The sequence below is a fragment of the Oryctolagus cuniculus genome, chromosome 1 (genome assembly GCF_964237555.1).
Source record: "Oryctolagus cuniculus chromosome 1, mOryCun1.1, whole genome shotgun sequence".
Lineage (NCBI taxonomy): Eukaryota > Metazoa > Chordata > Mammalia > Lagomorpha > Leporidae > Oryctolagus > Oryctolagus cuniculus.
Genome location: NC_091432.1, coordinates 197644833 through 197666510, shown reverse-complemented (window position 1 = coordinate 197666510; position 21678 = coordinate 197644833). Strand labels below are relative to the sequence as shown.

The 21678-nt window shown below is 55.7% G+C and overlaps 2 protein-coding genes and 1 long non-coding RNA gene across 4 annotated transcripts; 2 read left to right on the top strand and 1 right to left on the bottom strand.

Annotated features, from left to right (window-relative positions):
* Positions 1–1386: 1386 nt before the first annotated feature.
* Positions 1387–4785, top strand: SIGMAR1 (sigma non-opioid intracellular receptor 1). Of its 2 annotated transcripts, none has more exons than XM_002708016.5 (4): positions 1387–1697; positions 1825–2025; positions 2163–2255; positions 3742–4785. In XM_002708016.5, exons 1-4 carry the CDS (start codon positions 1547–1549, stop codon positions 3966–3968), a joined length of 672 nt encoding a protein of 223 aa, XP_002708062.1. In that variant the 5' UTR covers positions 1387–1546; the 3' UTR covers positions 3969–4785. The 2 variants fall into 2 exon arrangements, with proteins under 2 accessions (XP_002708062.1, XP_008270949.2); XM_008272727.4 differs by having other exon boundaries at positions 1401–1697; positions 3872–4785.
* A 737-nt stretch (positions 4786–5522) lies between these two features.
* LOC127490722 (uncharacterized) lies at positions 5523–21590 on the bottom strand. The gene is made up of 4 exons (XR_007919088.2): positions 21492–21590; positions 18570–18675; positions 5849–5900; positions 5523–5763 (listed from the first exon to the last, which is right to left on the bottom strand). It is a non-coding gene; the product is annotated as an uncharacterized lncRNA (long non-coding RNA).
* Positions 12452–20150, top strand: ARID3C (AT-rich interaction domain 3C). The gene is made up of 7 exons (XM_002708017.5): positions 12452–14125; positions 15713–15785; positions 17568–17751; positions 17907–18196; positions 18734–18916; positions 19109–19198; positions 19647–20150. Exons 1-7 carry the CDS (start codon positions 13814–13816, stop codon positions 19745–19747), a joined length of 1233 nt encoding a protein of 410 aa, XP_002708063.2. The 5' UTR covers positions 12452–13813; the 3' UTR covers positions 19748–20150.
* Positions 21591–21678: the final 88 nt, after the last annotated feature.

The window sequence follows — 21678 nt, the reverse complement described above, 5'->3', positions numbered from 1 at the left end:
CAGCATCCCATATGGGCGCCGGTTCTAGTCCCAGCTGCTCCTCTGCCCATCCAGCTCTCTGCTATGGCCTGGGATAGCAGTGGAAGATGGTCCAGGTGCCTGGGCCCCTGCACCCGCATGGGAAACCAGGAAGAAGCACCTGGCTCCTGGCTTCAGATGGGTGCAGCTCCAGCCATTGCGGCCATTTGGGGAGTGAACCAGCGGAAGGAAGACCTTTCTCTCTGTCTCTCTCTCTCACTGTCTGTAACTCTACCTGTCAAATAAATAAATAAAATTTTTTTAAAAATATATCTGTTGCCTGAATCAATGGCAGCTCCTAACCCTCTCTCCAGACCGGATCTGAGCTCCAGACCTGGATGCTCAGCTGCCCAGTAGACAAGAACAGGATGTCGGCCAAGAAAGAAGGAGCAAAGGAGGCGGAGGTGGGAAGTATCCCAGGAAGAAGAGCTGGAGCCCGGACAGTTACTCCCAGAGTGCTCCAGCTCTGAGAGCGCCTCTCTTATCGGGACCACAGTCATAGTATCCCTGGCTCTCCACTGGCTCCCCCGGGCAGCCCGGTGCCAATCTGTGCAAAATCCTCTCTCCTGGTTCCCCTGCTCTGCTTCAAAACAGACCGCATTCCACCTCTGCCCTTCAGGCCTTTGCTGCTGGAGTAGGTCACCTTGGGCTGGCACGCCCTCGTCGGCTCTCTTAAAAACGCTGCCAGGGACAGGCCTTTGGCAAAGGCCGCCTGCAGCGCCTCCATCCCTTACTGGAGTCCCTCGCTCCAGATTCCTGCTTCCTGCTAATGAGCACCCTGGGAAGCAGTGGAGAATGGCTTCAAGTGCTTGGGTACCTGCCACCCACGTGGGGAGACCCCCACAGAGATCCTGGGTGTGGCTGTTATGAGCATTTGGGGAGTGAACCAATGGACAGGGGGGCGTTTGCTCTCTCTCCCTCCTCCATCTCTCTCTGCCTTTCAAGTGGAAAAGAAAACAAAACACTGTTCAGACGTCACTGCCTCTGGACTGAGGCACTCCCCGACTGAACTGCCCCTTTGCAGCTCCTGGGCGAGCCCAGGCGGGCCTTAATAACCTCGGTCCCAGGAGGCAGCTCCTTCCCGCCCAAGCACGAGCCAAGGCCGACCTTAACAACCTGGTCTCAGAAGGCCCCACTTCCGGGCTCGCCTGCTTCGCCCGCCCCTGAGCCCAGGCGGGCCAGTCCATTGCGGGTCTCACCGCCACCCACCCTTCCCCCGAAGTCCAGCGGCCCTGGGTCGGACCCTGCGGGAGGACCCCACCGCCCGCGGCTGAGCGTCGCGGCCCCGCCCCCTCAGTGCAAGTGCGAGGCGCCGCCCCCCTGCTCCGCGCACCCCACGCGGAAATGGTTCAACCGAAGGGGCGGGGCTGGGTTGCCGCGGCCCTTAGGATTGGCCAGGGCGAGCCGTACCACGGTGGTGGCGGGGGGAGCGAGCCGTGAGCTGCCGGCGGCGGGCTCGGAGCTGTGAGTGTCCCAATCTGAGGCCCAGGTTCCGTGCCGCGCTGCGCTGTGCCAGGCCGCCGCCGGGATGCAGTGGGCCGTGGGCCGGCGGTGGGCGTGGGCTGCGCTGCTTCTGGTTGTCGTGGCGGTGCTGACCCAGATCCTCTGGCTCTGGCTGGGTACGCAGAACTTCGTCTTCCAGCGTGAAGAGATCGCGCAGCTGGCGCGGCAGTACGCGGGTAAGCGGGCACAGGGCGGGAGCGGGCAGCCGGCCCAGGATCGGAGCCAGGGATTCCAAGGACGCTGTCCCCAAACCTGGGACCCGAGCTGGCCCTGATACCGCCGCCGCTCCTCTGTTTCCGCCAGGGCTGGACCACGAGCTGGCATTTTCTCGGCTGATTGTCGAACTGCGGCGGCTGCACCCAGGACACGTGCTGCCCGACGAGGAGCTGCAGTGGGTGTTCGTGAACGCGGGCGGCTGGATGGGCGCCATGTGCCTTCTGCACGCCTCGCTGTCCGAGTACGTGCTGCTCTTCGGCACCGCCCTGGGCTCCCGCGGCCACTCGGGTCAGTGTTAGCGGTGGGCCGGACTGGGAGGCTGGGGCTGCGCAAGGGCCAGTGTACTCCTTTCTGATCTTGGGCTGAGCCATGTATGTGATGGTGCGGATGCCCTGATGGTTGGTGTCCATCTGTCTGTCACTCAGGGCGCTACTGGGCTGAGATCTCCGACACCATCATCTCTGGCACCTTCCACCAATGGAGAGAGGGCACCACAAAAAGCGAAGTCTTCTACCCAGGTGAGTAGGGAAGGTGAGTGCCCTCACACTGAAAGCGCCCACAGCTGGGAGAGCGAGCAATGGCGTTGAAGAGGGGGTGCTTTGAGGACCACTGCCCCACAAAGCCACAGGTGGTTGGTTGGCCAGAGCTGAGAGACCCTGTTGCTTTCCTCTGTTAACAGGAAGCAAAACATAACAACTTCCTGTTAATAAGTCTGATTTATTTTTGTCTATCTGGACACTTTTTAAAAAAAGATTTATTTATTTTATTTGAAAGAGTTACACACAGAGAGAAGGAGAGGCAGAGAGAGAGTCTTCCATCTGCTGGTTCACTCCCCAACTGGCCACAACAGCCAGGTCTGCGCTGATCCACAGCCAGGAGCCAGGAGCCTCCTCCCGGTCTCCCACGTGGGTGCAGGGGCCCAAGCACCTGGGCTGCCCTCCACTGCTTTCCCAGGCCATAGCAGAGAGCTGGATTGGAAGTGAAGCAGCCAGTACTCAAACCGGTGCCCATATGGGATGCCAGCACTGCAGGCGGCAGTTTTACCCGCCATGCCACAGTGCCGGCCCTGAACACTGTTTTATCCAGCCAATACCCCAACAAATGTTGGGGAGACAGCTGGGTAATTAGAAAAGCTCTCTCTCATACCTAAAAGACAAGACAATCATCTTCCTCTCCATTTCTTTTTTAAATAGTGAAACAACTTATATTAAAAGTAGAGCTTTGGATTTCCAAGCAGGTTTGAGGTGGAGGATGAGCATGGCCAGTATTGTGACTGAACAGCTCGGAAAGCCTCACAAGTCCTGTAACCGCGCGCTCCCTCTCTAACAAGTCCAGCCCAAGTTTAGCTAACTTTCTACTTGAATTGAATGAGGCTTGGGATTGCAGACTTCTTTAAAAAAAATAATTAACTTATTTTAAAAATATTTATTTATTTGAAAGGCATAGTTACAGAGAGGCAGAGAGTGAGAGGGAGAGGTCTTCCATCCAGTGGTTCACTCCTCAGTTGGCCACAAAGGCCAGAGCTGGACTGATCTGAAGCCAGGAGCTAGAAGCTTCTTCTGGGTCTCCTACCCTGCTCTCACCTGTGCAGGGGCCCAAGCACTTGGGCCATCTTCTACTGCCTTCCCAGGCCATAGCAGAGAGCTGGATCGGAAGTGGAGCAGCCGGGACTCGAACTGGTGCCCACATGGGATGCCAGCCTGCAGGCAGCAGCGTTACCCGCTCTGCCACAGCACCAGCCCAGGGATTGCAGACTTCAACGACTTGCATAGAAAGGCCTGTGGCCAGGTGAGGTGGCATCCCCTTGGAGATGCCACAGAAGAACATTTAGGAATGGCCATCTGGGCCCCTGACCCCTCTCATGGGACACCCGGCCAGCGAGGTAGAGCTTTTCCCTTTCTTGAAGCTCTCTCTCCATTCCTGATTCCTCACTGGTCCATGGGCCAGGGAAACTGCAGCAGTGGAAGGACTGGGCTCCTCACATGGGTATTCATTGTCCCCCAGGGGAGACGGTGGTGCATGGGCCTGGCGAAGCAACGGCTGTGGAGTGGGGGCCAAACACGTGGATGGTGGAGTACGGCCGCGGTGTCATCCCATCCACCCTGGCATTCGCACTGGCTGATACTGTCTTCAGCACTCAGGACTTCTTCACCCTCTTCTATACTCTTCGCTCCTACGCCCGGTGCCTCCGGCTCGAACTTACCACCTACCTCTTCGGCCAGGACGCTTGACCAGCCATGCCAGAAAGAAGACCTGTGGATGGACAGGAGCGGGCAGGCCCGCACACATCCACTTCCTGGAGCCCACGTGCAGATAGGGACATGCTTACAGCACGCAGGTGCTGAGTCCCTGCTGTACGGATAGGGACATACGTGCTTACATATCCAAACACGGACGTGTGGGAACAAGTGGGACATATACAGAGATACCAAGTCCTGTGCACACTGCAGGCTCATGCACTCACACCCATTCAGAGAGGGAGCCCCACATATACCAAGTGGGCTAGTCACGTTCAGATGCACCTGTCACAAGCTTGGCTCATGAACTCAGGCCTTTCCAGAGCGTGCCGTCCCCAGTCCGGGCTCTGGGGTTAAGGACGGGGTGGGGATTGCACCCTGCCTCAGTCTGACTCCTCAGCCCAGCAGCAGCTTGGGGCCGTGGGGGGGAAGAGGAGCTGCCCTTTGGAGGCCCCTTCACCGCAGCGATGATGCCCTTCCCCTCATTTCCTGTCCTCTCACCATATGCCTTATCCGCATTCGATTCCCTGCTATGCAAGTGCCCCCACCCCTCAACAAACAGGTCAGCTGGGGAAACAGAGGAAGGTGGAGAATGCCCTCCATCCCAGAAGACCCCCACTCCTCTCTTGTGGGCCCACCCCTGAGGAGGGGACCTGGAGAGGTGAGCCTGGGTCCTAGGGGCCACCCCTGGCCAAGAGAAGGCCTTTTTCTGCACATGCGTACACATGGCCATCACTTTCCAGACACTGCCCCTGCTGTGTTCCCTATTCATCTGTCTGTCTCTGTTAATAAAGATGTCAAAGAGTTCCAATTCTCTGTGTGTCTGAACAGCAGGAAAAGCCGCTAACTCCTGGGGCCCTCCAGATGGCCTCTCCCTTACCGCACCACTCTGAGACTGCGGTTTTGGACTATCGTAGGGACTAGGTACCTGAGCGTGCCTAAGAATCACCCTTAGGTAATGTAATGTGCAGCCTACGGATTCCCGTGCTCCCTCCCAGAGATCCGTTTCTGGGGTTGAGGCCTGAGACCAGCATCCCCTCCAACAGAGGTGGAATGCCACAGTTGGAGAAAATCAGGACTGGGTGAGGTGGGGTGTGTTTTAGCCTTGCCTCTGCCAGTGGCATTCTCGAAGGTCCTGAGAAGCCGGCCGGAGATGGCCCTGGCTGGCCACAGGGTGGCAGTGTATGCCCACCGCAGAGCTGAAAGAGGGCCTGCTCTGCTTTTTTCTGGGTTCCCGCAGTGAGTTGTTGCCCACCACCAGAGTAGCCTTCCATGCTACATTCTGCCTTCTCCAGGACCTGCCACTTCTGTGGGAACTCCTGGGGTGGAAAACAGGCTCTCCACCTGGCAGAGTGTGAGGCATGTAGGGCCAGGACTAGGGCGAGACAGGAAGGGCCGAGGCGCGTTCGTCCCCAAGGATCCTGCTCTTGCCATCTTAACTTTTTGGCCTGAGGTATCAGGCTTGCCTCATCCTCATCGTAACTCTCCTTGGTGATTGAAAAAGGCACAAGCCACCTCCACTTCATTTTGTTTTTATAAAGATTTATTTGACAGAGTTACAGATATATATATATATATATATACACACACACACATATATATATATATACACACACACACACAGAGACATATCTTCCATTTGCTGGTTCATTCCCCAGCACCCACAGCTGCTTGGGCTGAGCCAGGCTGGAGCCAAGAGCCAGGAGCTTCTTCTGGGTCTCCCATGTGGGTGGCATGGCCCAAATACTTAGGCCATCCTCCACTGCTTTCCTGGGCCATTAGCAGGGAGCTGTATCAGAAGTGAAGCAGCTGAGACAGGAACTGTCTCATATGGGGGACATATGGGATGCTGCTGTCACAGGTGGTGGCCTTACCTGCTATGTCACAATGTTGGCTCTGCTTCTGCTTCTTAGAGTTTCCAGAATACTGCAAATGGAAGAAACACCATTATAAGAATTGTGTATTTTTAAAACTTATCAAATAAACACGAATGAAAAATACTGTACATGTAAGTGAACGAATGTGAAGCCCAAGAAAATTGGTCATCTCAGTCCCACCACCACCACCACAGTGTTGGCCATGACAGGCCCTGGCTAGGGATATGGGCCTCTCTGTGCTCCCAGGTTTTAAGCCCCGCCTCCTGGGAAGCGCTCTCCCATCCTGAACCTGACTCTGCCTCTGCTCTCAGAGTGCTGATCTGTCAGGGATTCCCCCACCACCACCACTGCCCCTCTTCCACAGGGGACTAGTTCCCGGATTCCACCTGTTGCTAAGTCCAGCGTGCATTTGATAGTTCTCAACTTTGATTTGAAACAGGAAATCACTTCTTAATTTTTTGTTTTGTTTTTGTTTTGCAAGACAGAGACAGAGTTCCCATCTGCTGATTCACTCCCCAGCTACCACAGCGGGGGTCAGGCTGATCAGAAGCCTAGAGTCAGGAACTCATCCCCTGCTGCCTCCCAGGGTCTGCACGAGCAGGGGCAGAGCTGGGGATCAAATCCAGGCAGTGCGATGTGGGATGCACGCAGCTTAACCACCAGGCCAAACGCCCATCCTGTAATCACCCTTAAAACACCTCAGGCTTCTGAGGCACTACTCTTCCTTCCTCTGAATTCCCAGAACTTAGTTCTCAAACCTCTGTTTACACCCTTTCTTAGGTGATCTCAGTTATTTCTTTAAATACCACTTATATAATTTATCCAATTATTTTGCCCTTTTATTTTATTTTTTTGACAGGCAGAGTTAGACAGTGAGAGAGAGACAGAGAGAAAGGTCTTCCTTTTCCATTGGTTCACCCCCCCCCCACATGGCCACCACAGCTGGCGCACTGCCCGATCCAAAGCCAGGAGCCAGGTGCCTCCTCCTGGTCCCCCATGCGGGTGCAGGGCCCAAGCACTTAAGCCATCCTCTACTGCACTCCCAGGCCACAGCAGAGCTGGACCGGAAGAGGAGCAACCGGGACAGAATCTGGCGCCCCAACTGGGACTAGAACCCGGGGTGCCAGCGCTGCAGGCGGAGGATTAGCCTAGTGAGCCTTGGCGCCAGCCTATCCATTTATTTTGAAAGGCAGAGTTACAGAATGAGGGGAATAGGCAGAGAGAGAGAGAGTGATCTCACTTTCAGGGTTCACTCCCCAAATGACCGGAGCTGGGCTAGGCCAAAGCCAGCAACCTTTAGAATTCCATCTGGATCTCCCATGTGGGTGGCATGGACCCAAATATGTGGGCCATCCTCCAGTGTTTTCCCAGACACATTAGCAGGGAGCTGGATCAGAAGTGGAGCAGTTGAGACTTGAACCAGCACTCATATGAGACGCAAGTGTTGCAGACAGAGGTTTAGCCCACTGTTGCACAACACTGGCCCTACCTATCTTTTCTTAATATTGATATTCTTTGAGGCAGAGTGACCGAGAGAGTGGGAAGGACAGAGAGAAATCTTCCATCTGCTGGTTCACTCTCCAAATGCCTTCAACAGCCAGGGCTGGGCCAGGCTGAAGCCAGGAGCCAGGAATCCCATCCAGTTCTCCACATGGCTGGCAGGGGCCCAAGCACTTGGATCATCTTCTCTTGCCTCCCAGTAACATTAGCAGGGAGCTGGATGGATCAGAAGCAGAGCAGCTGAGACTCAAACTGGCACTCTGGGTCAGCTTTGTGGCTCAGTGGATTAAGCAGCTTCTTGTGACATCAGCATCCCATACCCAAATGCATGTTCAAGTCCCCATTACTCTGCATCTAATGTAGCTCCCTGATAATGTCCTTGAAAGGCAGTGGAAGATGGTCCAGGTGTTTCAGTCCCTGCCACCCATGTGAGAGACCAGGATGAAGTCCCTGACCCCTGGCTTCGGCCTGGGCCAGACTTGGCTATAGCAGTCATTTAGGGAATGAGCCAGCAGATGGAAGGTACCCCTCCTCCCTACCTCCCTCCCTCTCTCTCCCTCTCTCTCTCCCTTCCACCCCACTCCCAACAGTCTTCATTGTTTCATTAAGGGCACCTCCACTCACCCAGCCGCCCAGGCCAGAGACCTTGCATCCTCTTGTACACCTCTCATTCTTGCACATCCCATATCCCTTCTGGCAACAAATTCTGTCACTTTGATCTTCAGAACATCCAGAATTAAATCTCTTCATGCCACCGCTACTGCCACCATCTGTTGCCCGCACTGCTGCAACTAAGCTCACATTTGCATCCTGTAGGGAGGGATTTGCATGCAGCAGCCTGGCCTTTCACTCTCTGCTGAGACATTTCCATTTTCCATCTCATTCTGTCCTTAAACTCCTTCTAAGGACACACTCCAAGGCTGCTCCAAACATCTGACTGCTCATCACCCTACTCCAACCCAGGGATCTCCTTGCTTTTCTTCCCCATCAACCAAACTTCTATCCCAGGATATTTGCACCTGCTATTCTCTTGACTGTAATGCTCTTCTCTAGGTATCTACACAGCTCTCTTCCTCTCCGCTCCCTTCAGTTCCCGCTGAGTGAGTCCTTCCCTTAACACAAGTAATAGCATCCCTGCTGTGTTGGTTTTAAAATACCTCCACACAATTTTTGATACTCCTGGGGTGGGCACTGTGGCACAGTGGGTAAAGCCACACCTGCAATGCCAGCATCCTATATAGGTGCCAATTCAAGTCCCGGCAGCTACACTTCCAATCCAGCTCCCTGCTAATAGACTGGAAAAAGCAGAAGATGATCTAACTGTTTGGGCCCCTGATGCCCACATGGGGGGCCAGGATGAAGCTCCTGGCCTGGCCCAGCACTGGCCATTGTGGCCAGGTGGGGAGTGAACCAGCAGAGGGGAGATCTCTCTCTGTCTTCTTCTCTCTCTGTAACTCTAAGAGGGGGCGGGGGGAGGTCTTCCAACCACTGGCTCATTCCCCAAACAGCCACAATGGCCAGGGCTGGGCTAGTCTGAAGCCAGGAGGCAGAAGCCAGGAGCCTGGAGCCGCTTCCAGGTCTCCCACATGGCTGCAGGGGCCTGAGGAATTGGGCCATCCTCCACTGCCCTCCCAGGTGTAACAGCAGGGAGGTGAATCGGAAGTGGAGCTGCTGGGACTCAAACCAGTGCCCACATGGGATGCCAGCACTGCAAGTGGAGGCCCAACTCTCCACACCACAGCCCCTTAAATAAATATTTTAAAAAACTTTTTTTCTTTGACAGGCAAAGTGGACAGTGAGAGAGAGAGACAGAGAGAAAGGTCTTCCTTGTCTGTTGGTTCACCCTCCCCAGTGGCCGCCAAGGCCGGCGCACTATGGCTGGCGCATCATGCTGATCCGAAGCCAGGAGCCAGGTGTTTCTCCTGGTCTCCCATTCAGGTACAGGGCCCAAGGACTTGGGCCATCCTCCACTGCACTCCTGGGCCATAGCAGAGAGCTGGCCTGGAAGAGGGGCAACCGGGACAGGATCCGGTGCCCCGACCAGGACTAGAACCCAGTGTGCTGGTGCCGCAGGCGGAGGATTAGCCTATTGAGCCACGGCGCCAGCCAAAACTTTTTTTCAATACTCCTCCCTTTAAGAAGTGAACCTTAATTTTCTTCCCCTTGAGTGCGAGCCAGGCCTAGTTACATACTTTAACAAACAGTATGTGGCAGAAGTGACAGTTGGTGACTTCTAGGACCAGACCATAAAAAGTATTGCCTTGGAGCCAGCACTGTGGTGTAGTGGCTAAAGCCACCACCTGCAGTGCCACCATCTCATATGGGTGCCAGTTCTAGTCCCAGCTGCTCCACTTCCCATCCAGCTCTCTGCAACAGCCTGGGAAAGCAGCAAAAGATGGCCTAAATCCTTGGGCCTCTGCACCTGTGTGGGAGACCCAGTGGAAGCTCCTGGCTCCTGGTGCCTTGGCTTCACATTTGCCCAGTTCTAGCTCTTGCAGCCATTTGTGGAGTGAACCAGCAGATGGAAGACCTCTCTCTCTCTCCCTCTGTAACTCTGCCTTTCAAATAAATAAATAAAGCTTTAAAAAGAAAAAAAGGACCAGGGTATAATTTCATAGACCTAATAAAAGTAATACTAAAAAAAAAAAAAAAAGCATTGCCTCAGGGCTGGCATTGTGGCATGGCAGGTTAAGCTGTCACCAGCATCCCATATGGATGCTGGTTCAAGTCCTACCTGCTCCACTTCCCATTCTATTCCCTGCTAATGCACCTGGAAAAGCAACAGAGGATGTTCCAAGTGCTTGGATGCCTGCACCTATGTGGGAGACCCAGAAGAAGTTATTGACTTTTGACTTTGGCCTGGCCCAGCCCCAGCTGCTGTAGCCATTTAGGGAGTGAACCAGCAGATGGAAGACCTTTATCTCTGTCTCTGTCTCTCTGTATCTCTGTAACTCTACCTCTCAAATAAATTAAATATTTTTATTCATTATTTATTTGAAAGTCAGAGTTACACAAAAGGAAAGGCAGAGATAGATAGATAGATAGATAGACAGACAGACAGAGACAGAGAGGTCTTCTATCCACTGATTCACTCCCCAATTGGCTTCAATGGCCAGAGCTGTGCTGATCCACAGCCAGGAGCCAGGAGCTTCTTCTGGGTCTCCCATGTGGGTGTGCGGGCCCAAGGACTTGGGCCATCTTCTACTGCTTTCTCAGGCCATATCTGAGAGCTGGATCAGAAGTGGAGCAGCAAGGACTCAAACAGGTGCCCATATGGGATGCCAGCACTGCAGGTGGCAGCTTTATCCACTATGCCACAGCGCAGGCCCCTAATTAAATCTTAAAATTGCCTTAGGGGCTGGTGCTGTGGTGTAATGGGTTAAGCCGCCACCTGCAGTGCCAGCATCCCATTGGGCACTGACTTGAGTCCCAGCTTCTCCACTTCCAAACCAGCTCCCTGCTAATGTGCTAGGGAAAGCAGCAAAGGATGGCCCAAGTGCTTGGGCCCTAGCACCTGCGTGGGAGACCTGAAAGAAGCTCCCGGCTCCTGGGTTCAGATAGGCCCAGCTCTGGCCAATGTGGCCATTTGGGGAGTGAACCAGCAGATGGAAGACCTCTCTCTGTGTCTATCCCTCTCTCTGTCTGTAACTCTACCTCCCAAATAAATAAATAAATCTTTTTTTTTTTTTTTTTGTTAAGCATTGCCTCATAAGTCCCTCTTCCTCAGATCGCCTGCCCTGTTGGGAAGCTCACAGGCAGTCCTGTGGAGACGCCCGGTGGGGAGACCTGTGTGGGGAGCAGCAGCTTCTTGCCAGTAGCCATGTGAGGAGCTCACAGACCACTGTGGTCCTGCTGACTCTTTTACTGCAACTCACAAGAGACAATGAATCAGAACCACCCAGCTATGCCACTCTTGAGTTTTGGATGTGCAGCATTATGAGAAAATAAACATTTGGTGTTTTGGGGGGGCGGTAGGTGTGTGTCCTTAGTGATTCTTTTTTATGTTTTTTTTTTCTATCTACTTGAAAGGCAGAGGAGCTGGCATCGTGGCACAGTGAATTAAGCCCTGTCTGTGACACTGGTGTGCCACATGAGCACCAGTTCAAGGCCTGGGTACTCCACCTCCAATCTAGCTCCCTGCTAATGTGCCTGGGAAAGCAGTAGAAGATAGTCCCAAGTGCTTGGGCCCCTGCATCCACATGGGAAACCCAGATGGAGTTCCAGACTGTTGGCTTTGGCCTGGCCCAGCCCCAGCCGTCGTGGCTATCTGGGGAGTGAACCAGTGAATTAAAGATTTATCTCTCTTTCACTCATTCTCTCTTGCTCTCGCTCCCCCCCCTCTCTAACTCTGGCTTTGAAATAAATTCAAGCAATGGAGCCAGGACTTGAACACTGGCACTCTCTGACATAATATGTGGGCATCCCCAGCACCATTTTAAGTACCCATGCCAGGTATGACTCCCTACAGACACCTGCTATTCCCTCACCCCCTCAGCATCCCCTTAGGGTAGGTCTTGTGGCTTTGGTAGAAGGCCCTCTTGGGTACAGAAAGAAACTGGGGAAGGAAGAAGGGACCTGAGAGGAGCAACACCCAGGCGGCTCAGAGTAGAAGCTGTAGCTTGTCATTCAAGTGCCCCAAATACGGAACATCTGGAGGATGGTTGCGGGGGGGGGGGGGTAATAGCAAATGGCTGAGGGGATTTGGAAACACAGACTTGGGCATCCGGGAAGTGGGGAAGGTGTGTGAAGCTGGGCAAAATGCAAACCATTGTTGAAACAAGTGGAGATGAGTATCAGAGGTCTCCTATGCCTGAACTAGCCATACTCCCTGTGTATATGTTTGAAAATGTCCCTAATGAGATAGCCAGAGGTCGAAACCCTGTGCATCTGCACACCGTGCCCGGCCTGCGGTGGGTGAGCAGTCAACTCGGAGACCTCTGAGGTGTGAGTTCGTGGATGTGAGCCCATGGCCATGCGCAGCCCGTGGGCCGGGCAGGGGAAGCTTCAGTTCTTCACACTTAGCCCACGCCCTGCATGGATTCCCCTCGTGGGCACAGCCTGCTGAGTCTGTGACACTGGGGATGTCTCTCGTGACAGGTGTGCTGGTGTGTGACCGCCGCTGCTTGTGTGAGAATACCCAATACTGAATGTGAGTGTAAGGGGCACGGCTTGGGATGCTGTGCGGTGCCCTGGTCCGGAGTCCGGCGGCAAGGACTTCTCACTCTTCGTTCGCGCGGTTCCCTTTAGCTCTCCAGCGCCCCGCCCCCGGATCGGGCAGAACAGAAGGTGGGAAACACCTGTTGGGGGCCTGAGAGCCGCGGAGCCCGCAGGGGCCTCTCCCGCCGTGCCCCGCCCGTCCTGCCGTCTCGGGTCCCGCCCCCGCGGCCGCAGCCGGCAGAGCGGCGAGTGAGCGCACGGCGGCCAGAGGAGCGCAAGGCGGCTGGAGCGCACGGCGGGGACCCCGCTCAGGGAATCGAGCCAAGGCAGCGGCTGCCCGGGAGGCGGGCGAAGAGGAGCGCCGTGGAGACGCCGGGGGCAGCGGGCCGCGCCAGGCAGGTGAGTGCTGCTGCAGGGTACCGGGAGCGAGAGAGCCGGGCGGCGCGACCCCGCCGCTCCTGCCCGTCCGGTGCCGTCCCCGTCCCAGGCTGTCTCTGTCGCCCGCTATTCTCGCGCCTCCCTGATTCTTGACCTCGGCTTCTCTGCCCTGTCCCTCCGTCTGATTTTCCCTGCCCTTGTCTGTCCGTTTCCCTCTACTGTCTAGCCCTCCTTCTGAGCTCTCTGTCTCTGCTCCTGCTGCGACTGTCCCTCTCTCTCAACCCGTGTCTGTCTCTCTTGGCCTCTGTCTCTCTCCGAACTGCCCATCACTTAGGTTTTGATCTGTTGCCCCCCCCCCCATCTCTCTACCCAGGATCTTTATCAGCCTCATTTTCCCCTTCTCCGTGTCTCCACCCTTGCATCTACCTGATACTGCTGTCTCTCTCCATCTTGGTTCCTCTCAGTCTCTGTCTCTCTCCACCTGTCTCTCCTTGTCGCTTTGCCTCATCTCCATCTCTATCTCCGATCTGTCCTTGTCCTAGCATACATCTCTCTCTCTCTCTCCCCCACCCCCCACCCCTCAGTCATCTCTCTCTGTCTCTTGGTTCCTGTCACCCTCTCTGATCTGCTCAGTCTCTCTCTGTCCTCCATCAAGGGCGGGTTCTGACTGACTGGGATCTGGCCTCCTCTTTCCTCTTCTTTCTACCTCTCTGTCTCTGCCCATCTCTGGAAAAGCTATCTTTCTGTCTCTTTTCTGATGACCCTCTGCACTTCCCTGCTTCCGTGACCCCCTCTGCTTGTGTTGGGGGTTGTGGATGCAGCAGCGGCCAGCACCCCCAATTCCCTCCCCTACAGGCGGCCCTCTCCTTGGGGCCCCGTCTGGTACCAGGACCCCCTCAGACAGGGGGACTGCGCCTGGAAGCTGTCATGGAGGCCCTGCAGAGGCAGCAGGCAGCTCGACTGGCCCAGGGGGTGGGGCCACTGGCCCCTCCACGCCTGCCACTGCCACCACGGCCTCCCCTGCCTGGCCCCCGGACCCTGCAGGCTCCTGATGGGGCCTTGGGGGAGGTTGGGGCTGAGGAAGAGGAGGCCGAAGACGATGAAGAGGGAGAGGAAGCTGGGGCAGAGGAGGAGACAGCTGAGGAGACCCATCCAGGGACCCAGGACCCCAGCTCACCTTGCAGCCAGCCTCCTGGACCCCATCCCCATGAGTGGACCTATGAGGAACAGTTCAAGCAGGTAGGACCCCTCAATGTGAGCTCGTCCCCCTGCCCTCAGGAAATAAGCAGAGCTAAGCGACTGGCAGTCCACCCACCCTTACCACCCTCTGCCGGACGGAGAGAGATGGAGAAACAGAGACCCGCGGCCAGATAGTGGGGAGACTGGAGGACAAATAGTGGCATGGAGAGAGGGAGAGAGGCAGCTGACGCCCAGAAGCATGGAGACTGACAGACTAGAGGCCATTTGTGGGGCCGGGAGGGAAGGAGAGAGGGGCGCGGGGGCCCTTGAGGGAGGGGGATCTGGAGCTGGGGATCCCAGTGAGACCTCTAGAGGTCGCCACTCCCTTGGCAGGCTGGTACACTCCTCTCTCCTGTCACATCGCTCCTCCCATCCAAACTTTCTCCTGGCCCAAATTCCATGGGTGAGGCCAGCCTGTGAAGGGTGCTGCAGCCCCACCATGACTAACGGGTCCCTGTGCGGCTGGGAGCGACAGTCCCTTATTCATAGGGCCTTAATTGCGGAACCCTTTGCGTCTTATACTAAGGACACTAATCTAGGCTGTCATATGGAGGTGTTACATTGGGCTGTGACTCCAGGTGGTGTTACTTGCAGGGTGTTGATCTTGGGTGTTTTCCAGAAGCATCAGTCTGTCTGGTACCCCATGGCATTCATGTAAGACAGTGTTACTCCGGGCTCTGTGCCTCTGGAGATGCAGCTCTGACAGCGTTTCTCCTGGTGTGTCTGGGGCTTATTACCTAGAGAACATGCGTGGCTTTGCAGGTCTCCATCTGGAACAGGGCTCAGTTGTTCTGGGGTGTGGCTCGTGGTGTTTTCGACTCTGACACTTCTTACTGGGAGATGGAGTGTCACCTATAGGAACTGTCCTAGTCAACGACTCCATTTCTTGAGGATTGTTCCTTTTGGGTGCTATTTGGGAGGTGACACTGGAGGTGAAGCTCCGGGTGACTAGAAGTGGGGGGGACGACAACCTGCAGGTCCGGTGTAGCACAGAGCCAGTGCCTCTGTGGCGGCCTCTATGCTCAGCAGGGTAACTGCCTCCAGAGGAGGTTAGACCAGAAGTTGGGCCCAGTGCCGTAAGTTCTGAACATCTACCGTGCCCAAGGGATGGGCTAGAGACACCTCTGCCCCTCACCCACCCCAAGCCCTGGAACACAGGGATGTGGACAGCATGACGCCCTTGCATGAACGAGTGAGGGTGAATGAGTGCCCGGGGTATAGCCCATCTCCGTGCAGAGCAGAGCCCCAGTTGGCTTCCTCCCTGGGGCTCTGAATATTTCCCCCATTCTGGGGGGAGGGGGAGGTTAAACTGAGTTCTCAAGAGCAGGCTGAGCCTCCCCAGCTTCTTTCTCTTCTTATCTTTGCCTGTTCCCCAGATGGGTGCTTTGAGCTGCCCAGTGCCTAGCCAGTGTGGGTCTCTTATATACATCAGAAAAAGGCACCCCTCTGTGACCCCAGGGGAGACAGCCTAATGCCAGGGAGTCCATGTTCAGAGCCCACATACCCTCCAGCCGGAGACTCTTGTTCAGGGTGCAACCTGAACCGGGCTCTCGGGGGAGCTGGAGAATGACTGCTGTCCCTCCCCAGCTGTATGAGCTCGATGCGGACCCCAAGAGGAAGGAGTTCCTGGACGACCTGTTTACCTTCATGCAGAAGAGAGGTGAGTGAGGCGATGTGGGGAAGACCCTGGCGTCACCCCCATACTCCAGATCTCAGGAAGTGGTACCCCAGCTTTAGTTCCCGGGTTGGGTCCTCCTGGCACAGGTCTGAGCTTGGTAGCACCTGTCCTCTGGGCCCTCAATAGCGTCTTTAACCTCTGACCCTGCCCCCCCTCTTCTGCCCTGGGATTAATTAGTGGCCAGCCCACTGGCAGGTTAATGTGTGTGGGATCAATTAGGAGGCTGGGAGGGGGAACTGGTTGGGAGTTGGTCTGGGGTGGGAGGCTTCTGGGACTGGAGGGCTGGGAACGTCTTGGTTTTCTTATTGTAGGCTCCTCCTCCAGCCTTGTCTCTCCTCAGTTTCCCCTTGCTTTAGGTAGGGGACTTCCTATGGGCTCTACAGCAGGAAGGGTGGGGATTAGACTGAAGGAGGGACTTCCCAAGGGGTAGGCTGGGGAAAGGGGGGGAGGCATTCCTTTCCAGGAATTTCAGAGCTGGAAGAGAATGCAAGAAGGGTCTAGGAGGGGTGGGCGGCAGTCCATCACTTCAGCTTCTCCCCAGATTCATGGGACTGAACACTGACTCATTATCTCTCTCTACAAAGCTAATTAACTCACTCAGAGCGCAGCCTGATAAGCTGCTAATTAACTAGCTGCACTGACCCCCCCCCCCCGCCCCCTTAGTGCTGGCCCAAGTATTCCACCCCCCACCCCAGACCCAGCATCTCTTCCTGGTCTCCTCCTTCCCGGGATGCTCAGTGGGGCCCATTGTCCTCTTGCTCCCCAGGAGGCGCAGTCATCCTGGTGCCAGTGTCCCCTCTCTGCCTTTCCCTCCAGGCCTCCCCTTCCACTGACAGGGGTGGAGGAGTCTGGGTAGATCCCAGCACTGCCCACACCCCCAGCTCTGCTTCCCTTCCATGCCTGCCTCCCTCCACTCCCGCTGCGGGGGGAGGGGGTCCCGCGGGGCCGATAATTTCCCCCCATTAATCAGGCCGCAGCTAATTGTTCGGGTCCAAAGGCGGCGGCGGAAGGGGACGGGATCGGTAAGGAATTAACTGGGTCCCATCGCTCAGCGCAGACAGGCCCCTTTGTCAGGACTGGCCGGCGGGGGCGGCGCGGGCGGCTCGGGCTGGCGCGCTGCGGGCCCAGGCAGGGGCTGATTTTTCTCCTGCCGCCATCCCCAGCCTCGGGCAGCCATCCAGGGTCTGCTGCTTAGGGGAGTCCAGCTGTTCAGCACTCTCCAGAAGTCCTTCCTACTCTCTACCCCAGGGGTCAGCAAACTAAGGCGGGGCCAAATCCAGACGCCTGGGAGATAAGAACGACCTCTACATTTTTAAATAGTTGAGGAGGGGAATTAAAAGATGAAACACATTTTCAGACATGTGAAATTAGAATTTCAGAGAGTTCCAATAAAGTTTTATTGGAACACTGTGGCACCCATCCCTTTATGCTCCATGGCTGCTTTTAGGCTACAATTGCAGAACTGAAGAGTTGTGACAGATCATTTGGCCTGTAAACCCTAAAATATTTACCATCGAGCCCTATACAGAAGTTTGCTGATCCCTGGTCAGCTCCCAGTACTTCCTGATACTACAGAGGCCCCTTGGGAGGCTCGGTGGGCTCTACCTGTAATGTCACCCCACCATCCCTTTTGACTGCCTTGGTCCCTGGAGGCCCTGCCCTGTACCCAGGGCTCAGGCAGGCATCCAACTCCTTTGGTCGCTGGAGATGTCTCTAGACAGGGTCTCATCTTGGTGGCCTGACTCTCTGTCCACTCCCCACCAGGGACACCAGTGAATCGCGTGCCCATCATGGCCAAGCAGGTGCTGGACCTCTATGCACTGTTTCGCCTGGTGACGGCCAAGGGCGGACTGGTGGAAGTCATCAACCGAAAGGTGTGGCGGGAGGTCACCCGTGGCCTCAGTCTGCCCACCACCATCACCTCGGCCGCCTTCACTCTGCGCACCCAGTGAGGCCAGGGATGCAAGTGGAAGGGAAGGGGCATGCTGGGAGTGGAGGGGGGCGGGATGCGGAGGGCCAGGGTTGTGTCAGGGCATAGAACTTGATCGGTTGGGCCCAGCCTCCCACCCATCCCACCCTGGCTCACCTCCCCTCCCCTCCTAGGTACATGAAATATCTGTACCCATATGAATGCGAGACGCGGGCGCTCAGCTCCCCCGGAGAGCTCCAGGCCGCCATAGACAGCAACCGGCGCGAGGGCCGTCGCCAGGCCTATCCCACCACCCAGCTCTTCAGCTTTGCGGGGCCGCCCCCTCGGAGCACTCCTGGCTCTGTCCTGGGGGCTGGCCCTGCTGTGCCGGTGCCCCCATCCGGCCCCGCCCCTCTCCAGGGTTCCACCTCCAGCCTGCCAGTGCACGCGTGCGCCCAACTGAGCCCCAGTCCCATTAAGAAAGGTGCGAAGGGTGATGGGGCAGGGGTTTGGGGGTCTCTGAGTTCTATCCAAGCACTGAGATATAGGAAACATCAAAGAGGGACTCAGATTTGAGAGGCTTTTAGATATGGGAGCAGTAAGGTCTGATGGCGCTGTAAGGCTTGGGAGTCGCTAAGGCATGGGAGTCCTGAGGTTGGAGAGGAGTAAATGCTTGAGAGCTCTCTGGAATGGGTTAACTGTGGTGTGAGCTAAGCTCAGGAAAAGGCCCCTCACAATCGCTGCTGCATTCCACACCTGTCGGCCCAGGGCTTCTATTTCTATGTCTTTTGTGCCTCCCACAACCTGTATCACGTAGCAACCAGGAACAAGAAACTCCCCCAAATTCTGAGGCTAACCTAGATGTAGAGTTCTCCAGCTTCAGAGCCACCAGGCCGAGGCTCTGGATGGGAAGAGAGGTTGAACTAGGTGTGTGAGCTTGGGTGGCATCTCTTGGTCCTGAGCCTGAGGGAAGAAACACAGGTGGATTGGGTCAGGGGAGCTGAATGACCTGTGCTTCCAGAGGACAGCGGAATTCCAACCCCTCATCTGGCACTTCCCGTTGGCCTGGCCTTGGGACCTGCACAGGAGAAGTTGGCACCAGAGGAGCCCCCAGAGAAGAGGGCTGTGCTGATGGGGCCTGCAGACCCACCTCGGCCTGGAGCGCCCCCCAGTTTCCTGCCGCGTGGCAAGGTTCCCCTGAGGGGTGAGGAGGGGCTTGTTGGTGAGGGGCTTTGGACCTGTACACTAAGGGAGGCAGCACCTGATGGTTGTTGGAGACGGGGCAGACAAGTCCCTGTCTGACAACTGGGATTAGCTGTGGGGCTGAAGCGGAGTGGGGGCTTTCCACAGAGAGGGAGGATTTCTAAGTCTGACTTTCCTGTCCCTTCCTGGACAGAAGAGCGGCTGGATGGGCCTCTCAGTCTGGCAGGCAGTGGCATCAGCAGTATCAACATGGCTCTAGAGATCAACGGGGTGGTCTACACTGGTATGGGTACTACAGAGCTGTCTACACTAGCATGGAGTATTGAGATTGGCATGGGGATTTTAGACTTTCCTTACTAGCATGAAGTCCAGGGATCTTTGAACGTGCATGGATAATGAGGGGTTCACGGGATTGCTACATGGCATGGGTTAAAGCGGTATCTATATGGCATGGGTTCCAAGGCATGACCGCTCTGGCATGGGTACCATGGGATGTCTGCCTTGTCATGGACCTGTGTATCAGTGTAAATGTTTCTTGTTTAGCTGTCTGAAGGTATCTACGTCAGCACAGGAGTCTTGTGCCAAGGGGCTTGTTCTCGTTGGTCTGTGGCAGGGGTATATGTGTGGGGTTCTAGCAATCAGGGCACTTACTTTTCTCCCCTTTTCTGTTTCTGTGCCCCACTTCCTCCTGCTTGTGTTTGCCCTCTACCATTTCCTCATCCCTTTGCCAGGTGTCCTCTTTGCCCGCCACCAGTCTGTGCCAGCTCCCCAGGGCCCAGCCAGTCCTGCACCCCCATCCTCTACAGGGCCTCCCTCCAGCTCCTTGCCCTGAGAACTCCTCCTCAGAACTCGGAGTCCCAGCCCCAGTGCTGAAAGGGGAAGAGGCACCCCCTCCCCCATTTTAGTTCTTTCCAGACGCCTGATCTAGGACCCAGCTCTAGGAGGTGACCATACCCCACCTCCACGCCAAAGAGTTTTCTTTTGATGTTCTATCTACCTCATTACAGAAGGAGGGCACTTCCTCCCTGGCCACTTCCGGCAGCATCTACCAAAGAATTCTTGCCCCAGTACCCCCATCATCTCCTTATGTGCCCCCTGTATCAGTGTCATCTCTAAGATTCCACCCACTTTGACTCAGCCCTGCTACTCTTCAGGAACCAGGTGACCAATTGTGTTGGGATGTTATGAAGGAAACATCCCAGGATCATATCTGGAAAATAAAGCCGTGGTCCTTCCCTCTCTAGTGCCTCTTTTTGTTTGGGTCTGGGAGGTGGGGAGGAATGAGGTACATGGGCAGCATGAGGCCAAGGGACTCGCGTAGGGAAAGGCACAAAACAGGCCGGCGCCGCGGCTCACTAGGCTAATCCTCCGCCTAGCGGCGCCGGCACACCGGGTTCTAGTCCCGGTCGGGGCGCCGGATTCTGTCCCGGTTGCCCCTCTTCCAGGCCAGCCCTCTGCTGTGGCCAGGGAGTGCAGTGGAGGATGGCCCAGGTGCTTGGGCCCTGCACCCCATGGGAGACCAGGAAAAGCACCTGGCTCCTGGCTCCTGCCATCGGATCAGCGCGGTGCGCCGGCCGCAGCGCGCTGGCCGCGGCGGCCATTGGAGGGTGAACCAACGGCAAAGGAAGACCTTTCTCTCTGTCTCTCTCTCTCACTGTCCACTCTGCCTGTCAAAAAAAAAAAAAAAAAAAGAAAAAAGAAAAAGAAAAAAAGGCACAAAACATAAGAGCTCCATCTCTTGAATCACACTGCTTGAGTTCAAATCCCAGTTCTTTCACTATAGTGCTGGGTGGCCTTGGGCACATTATTTAATCGCTCAGATCTTAAAGGGCTTCACATGGGCAGGTGGCACAGTAGGTTAAGCCCCCCAGTCTGGAGGCCTGCATCCATATCAGAACACCTGAGATGGAGCCCCACCTCTGCTTCCGGTTCAGCTCCCGCCTAATGCACCTGGTGGGGGCAGATGACAGCTCAAGTGCTTCAGTCCCTGCCACCCATGTGGGAGACCCAGATGGAGTTCCTGGCTCCAGCTCTGCTGTTGTGAGCATTTGGGGAGTGAACCAGAAGATGAAAAATATCTCGCTCTCTCTTGCTCTTTCAAATAAAATAAATAAATAATATTTTCAAAAAGTTTATAGTGGGGCCAGCGCTGTGGTGTAACAGGTAAAGTCGCCACCTGCAGTGCCGGCATCCCATACGGGCGCTGGTTCGACCCGGCTGCTCCACCTCTGATCCAGCTCTCTGCTATGGCCTGGGAAAGCAGTAGAAGATGGCCCAGTCCTTGGACCCCTGCACCGGCATGGGAGACCCCAGGAGGCTCCTGGCTTCAGATTGGCGCAGCTCAGTTGGGACCAACTGGGGAGTGAACCAGCGGATGGAAGACCTCTCTCTCTCTGTCTCTGTCTCTCCTTCTCTCTGTGTAACTCTGACTTTCAAATAAATAAATAAAAAAAAAGTCTATAGTATTTCAGGGAGCTTCTGACTGAACTATGTATGAGAATGGGCCTATCCTGGAATAGCGGGTGTACTTCCACGTGCAACCACAGAGGATGGGATGGGGAAACTTTTTTTACTACCTTGGAACTATAAGAAAGGCAAAAGTCCTCTTGAGAACGGAGCTGGAAACCGGGGTGGAATGGGGACGGGTAACCGTTGCCTAGGTAACCCGGCAGCGTTTGGCACCACTCACCCACTCCTTCCGGTCGCTTCCGCACTAAAGGCCGAATAGTGGCGTCATTTCCGGCACGGAGGGCCGCCCTTGCA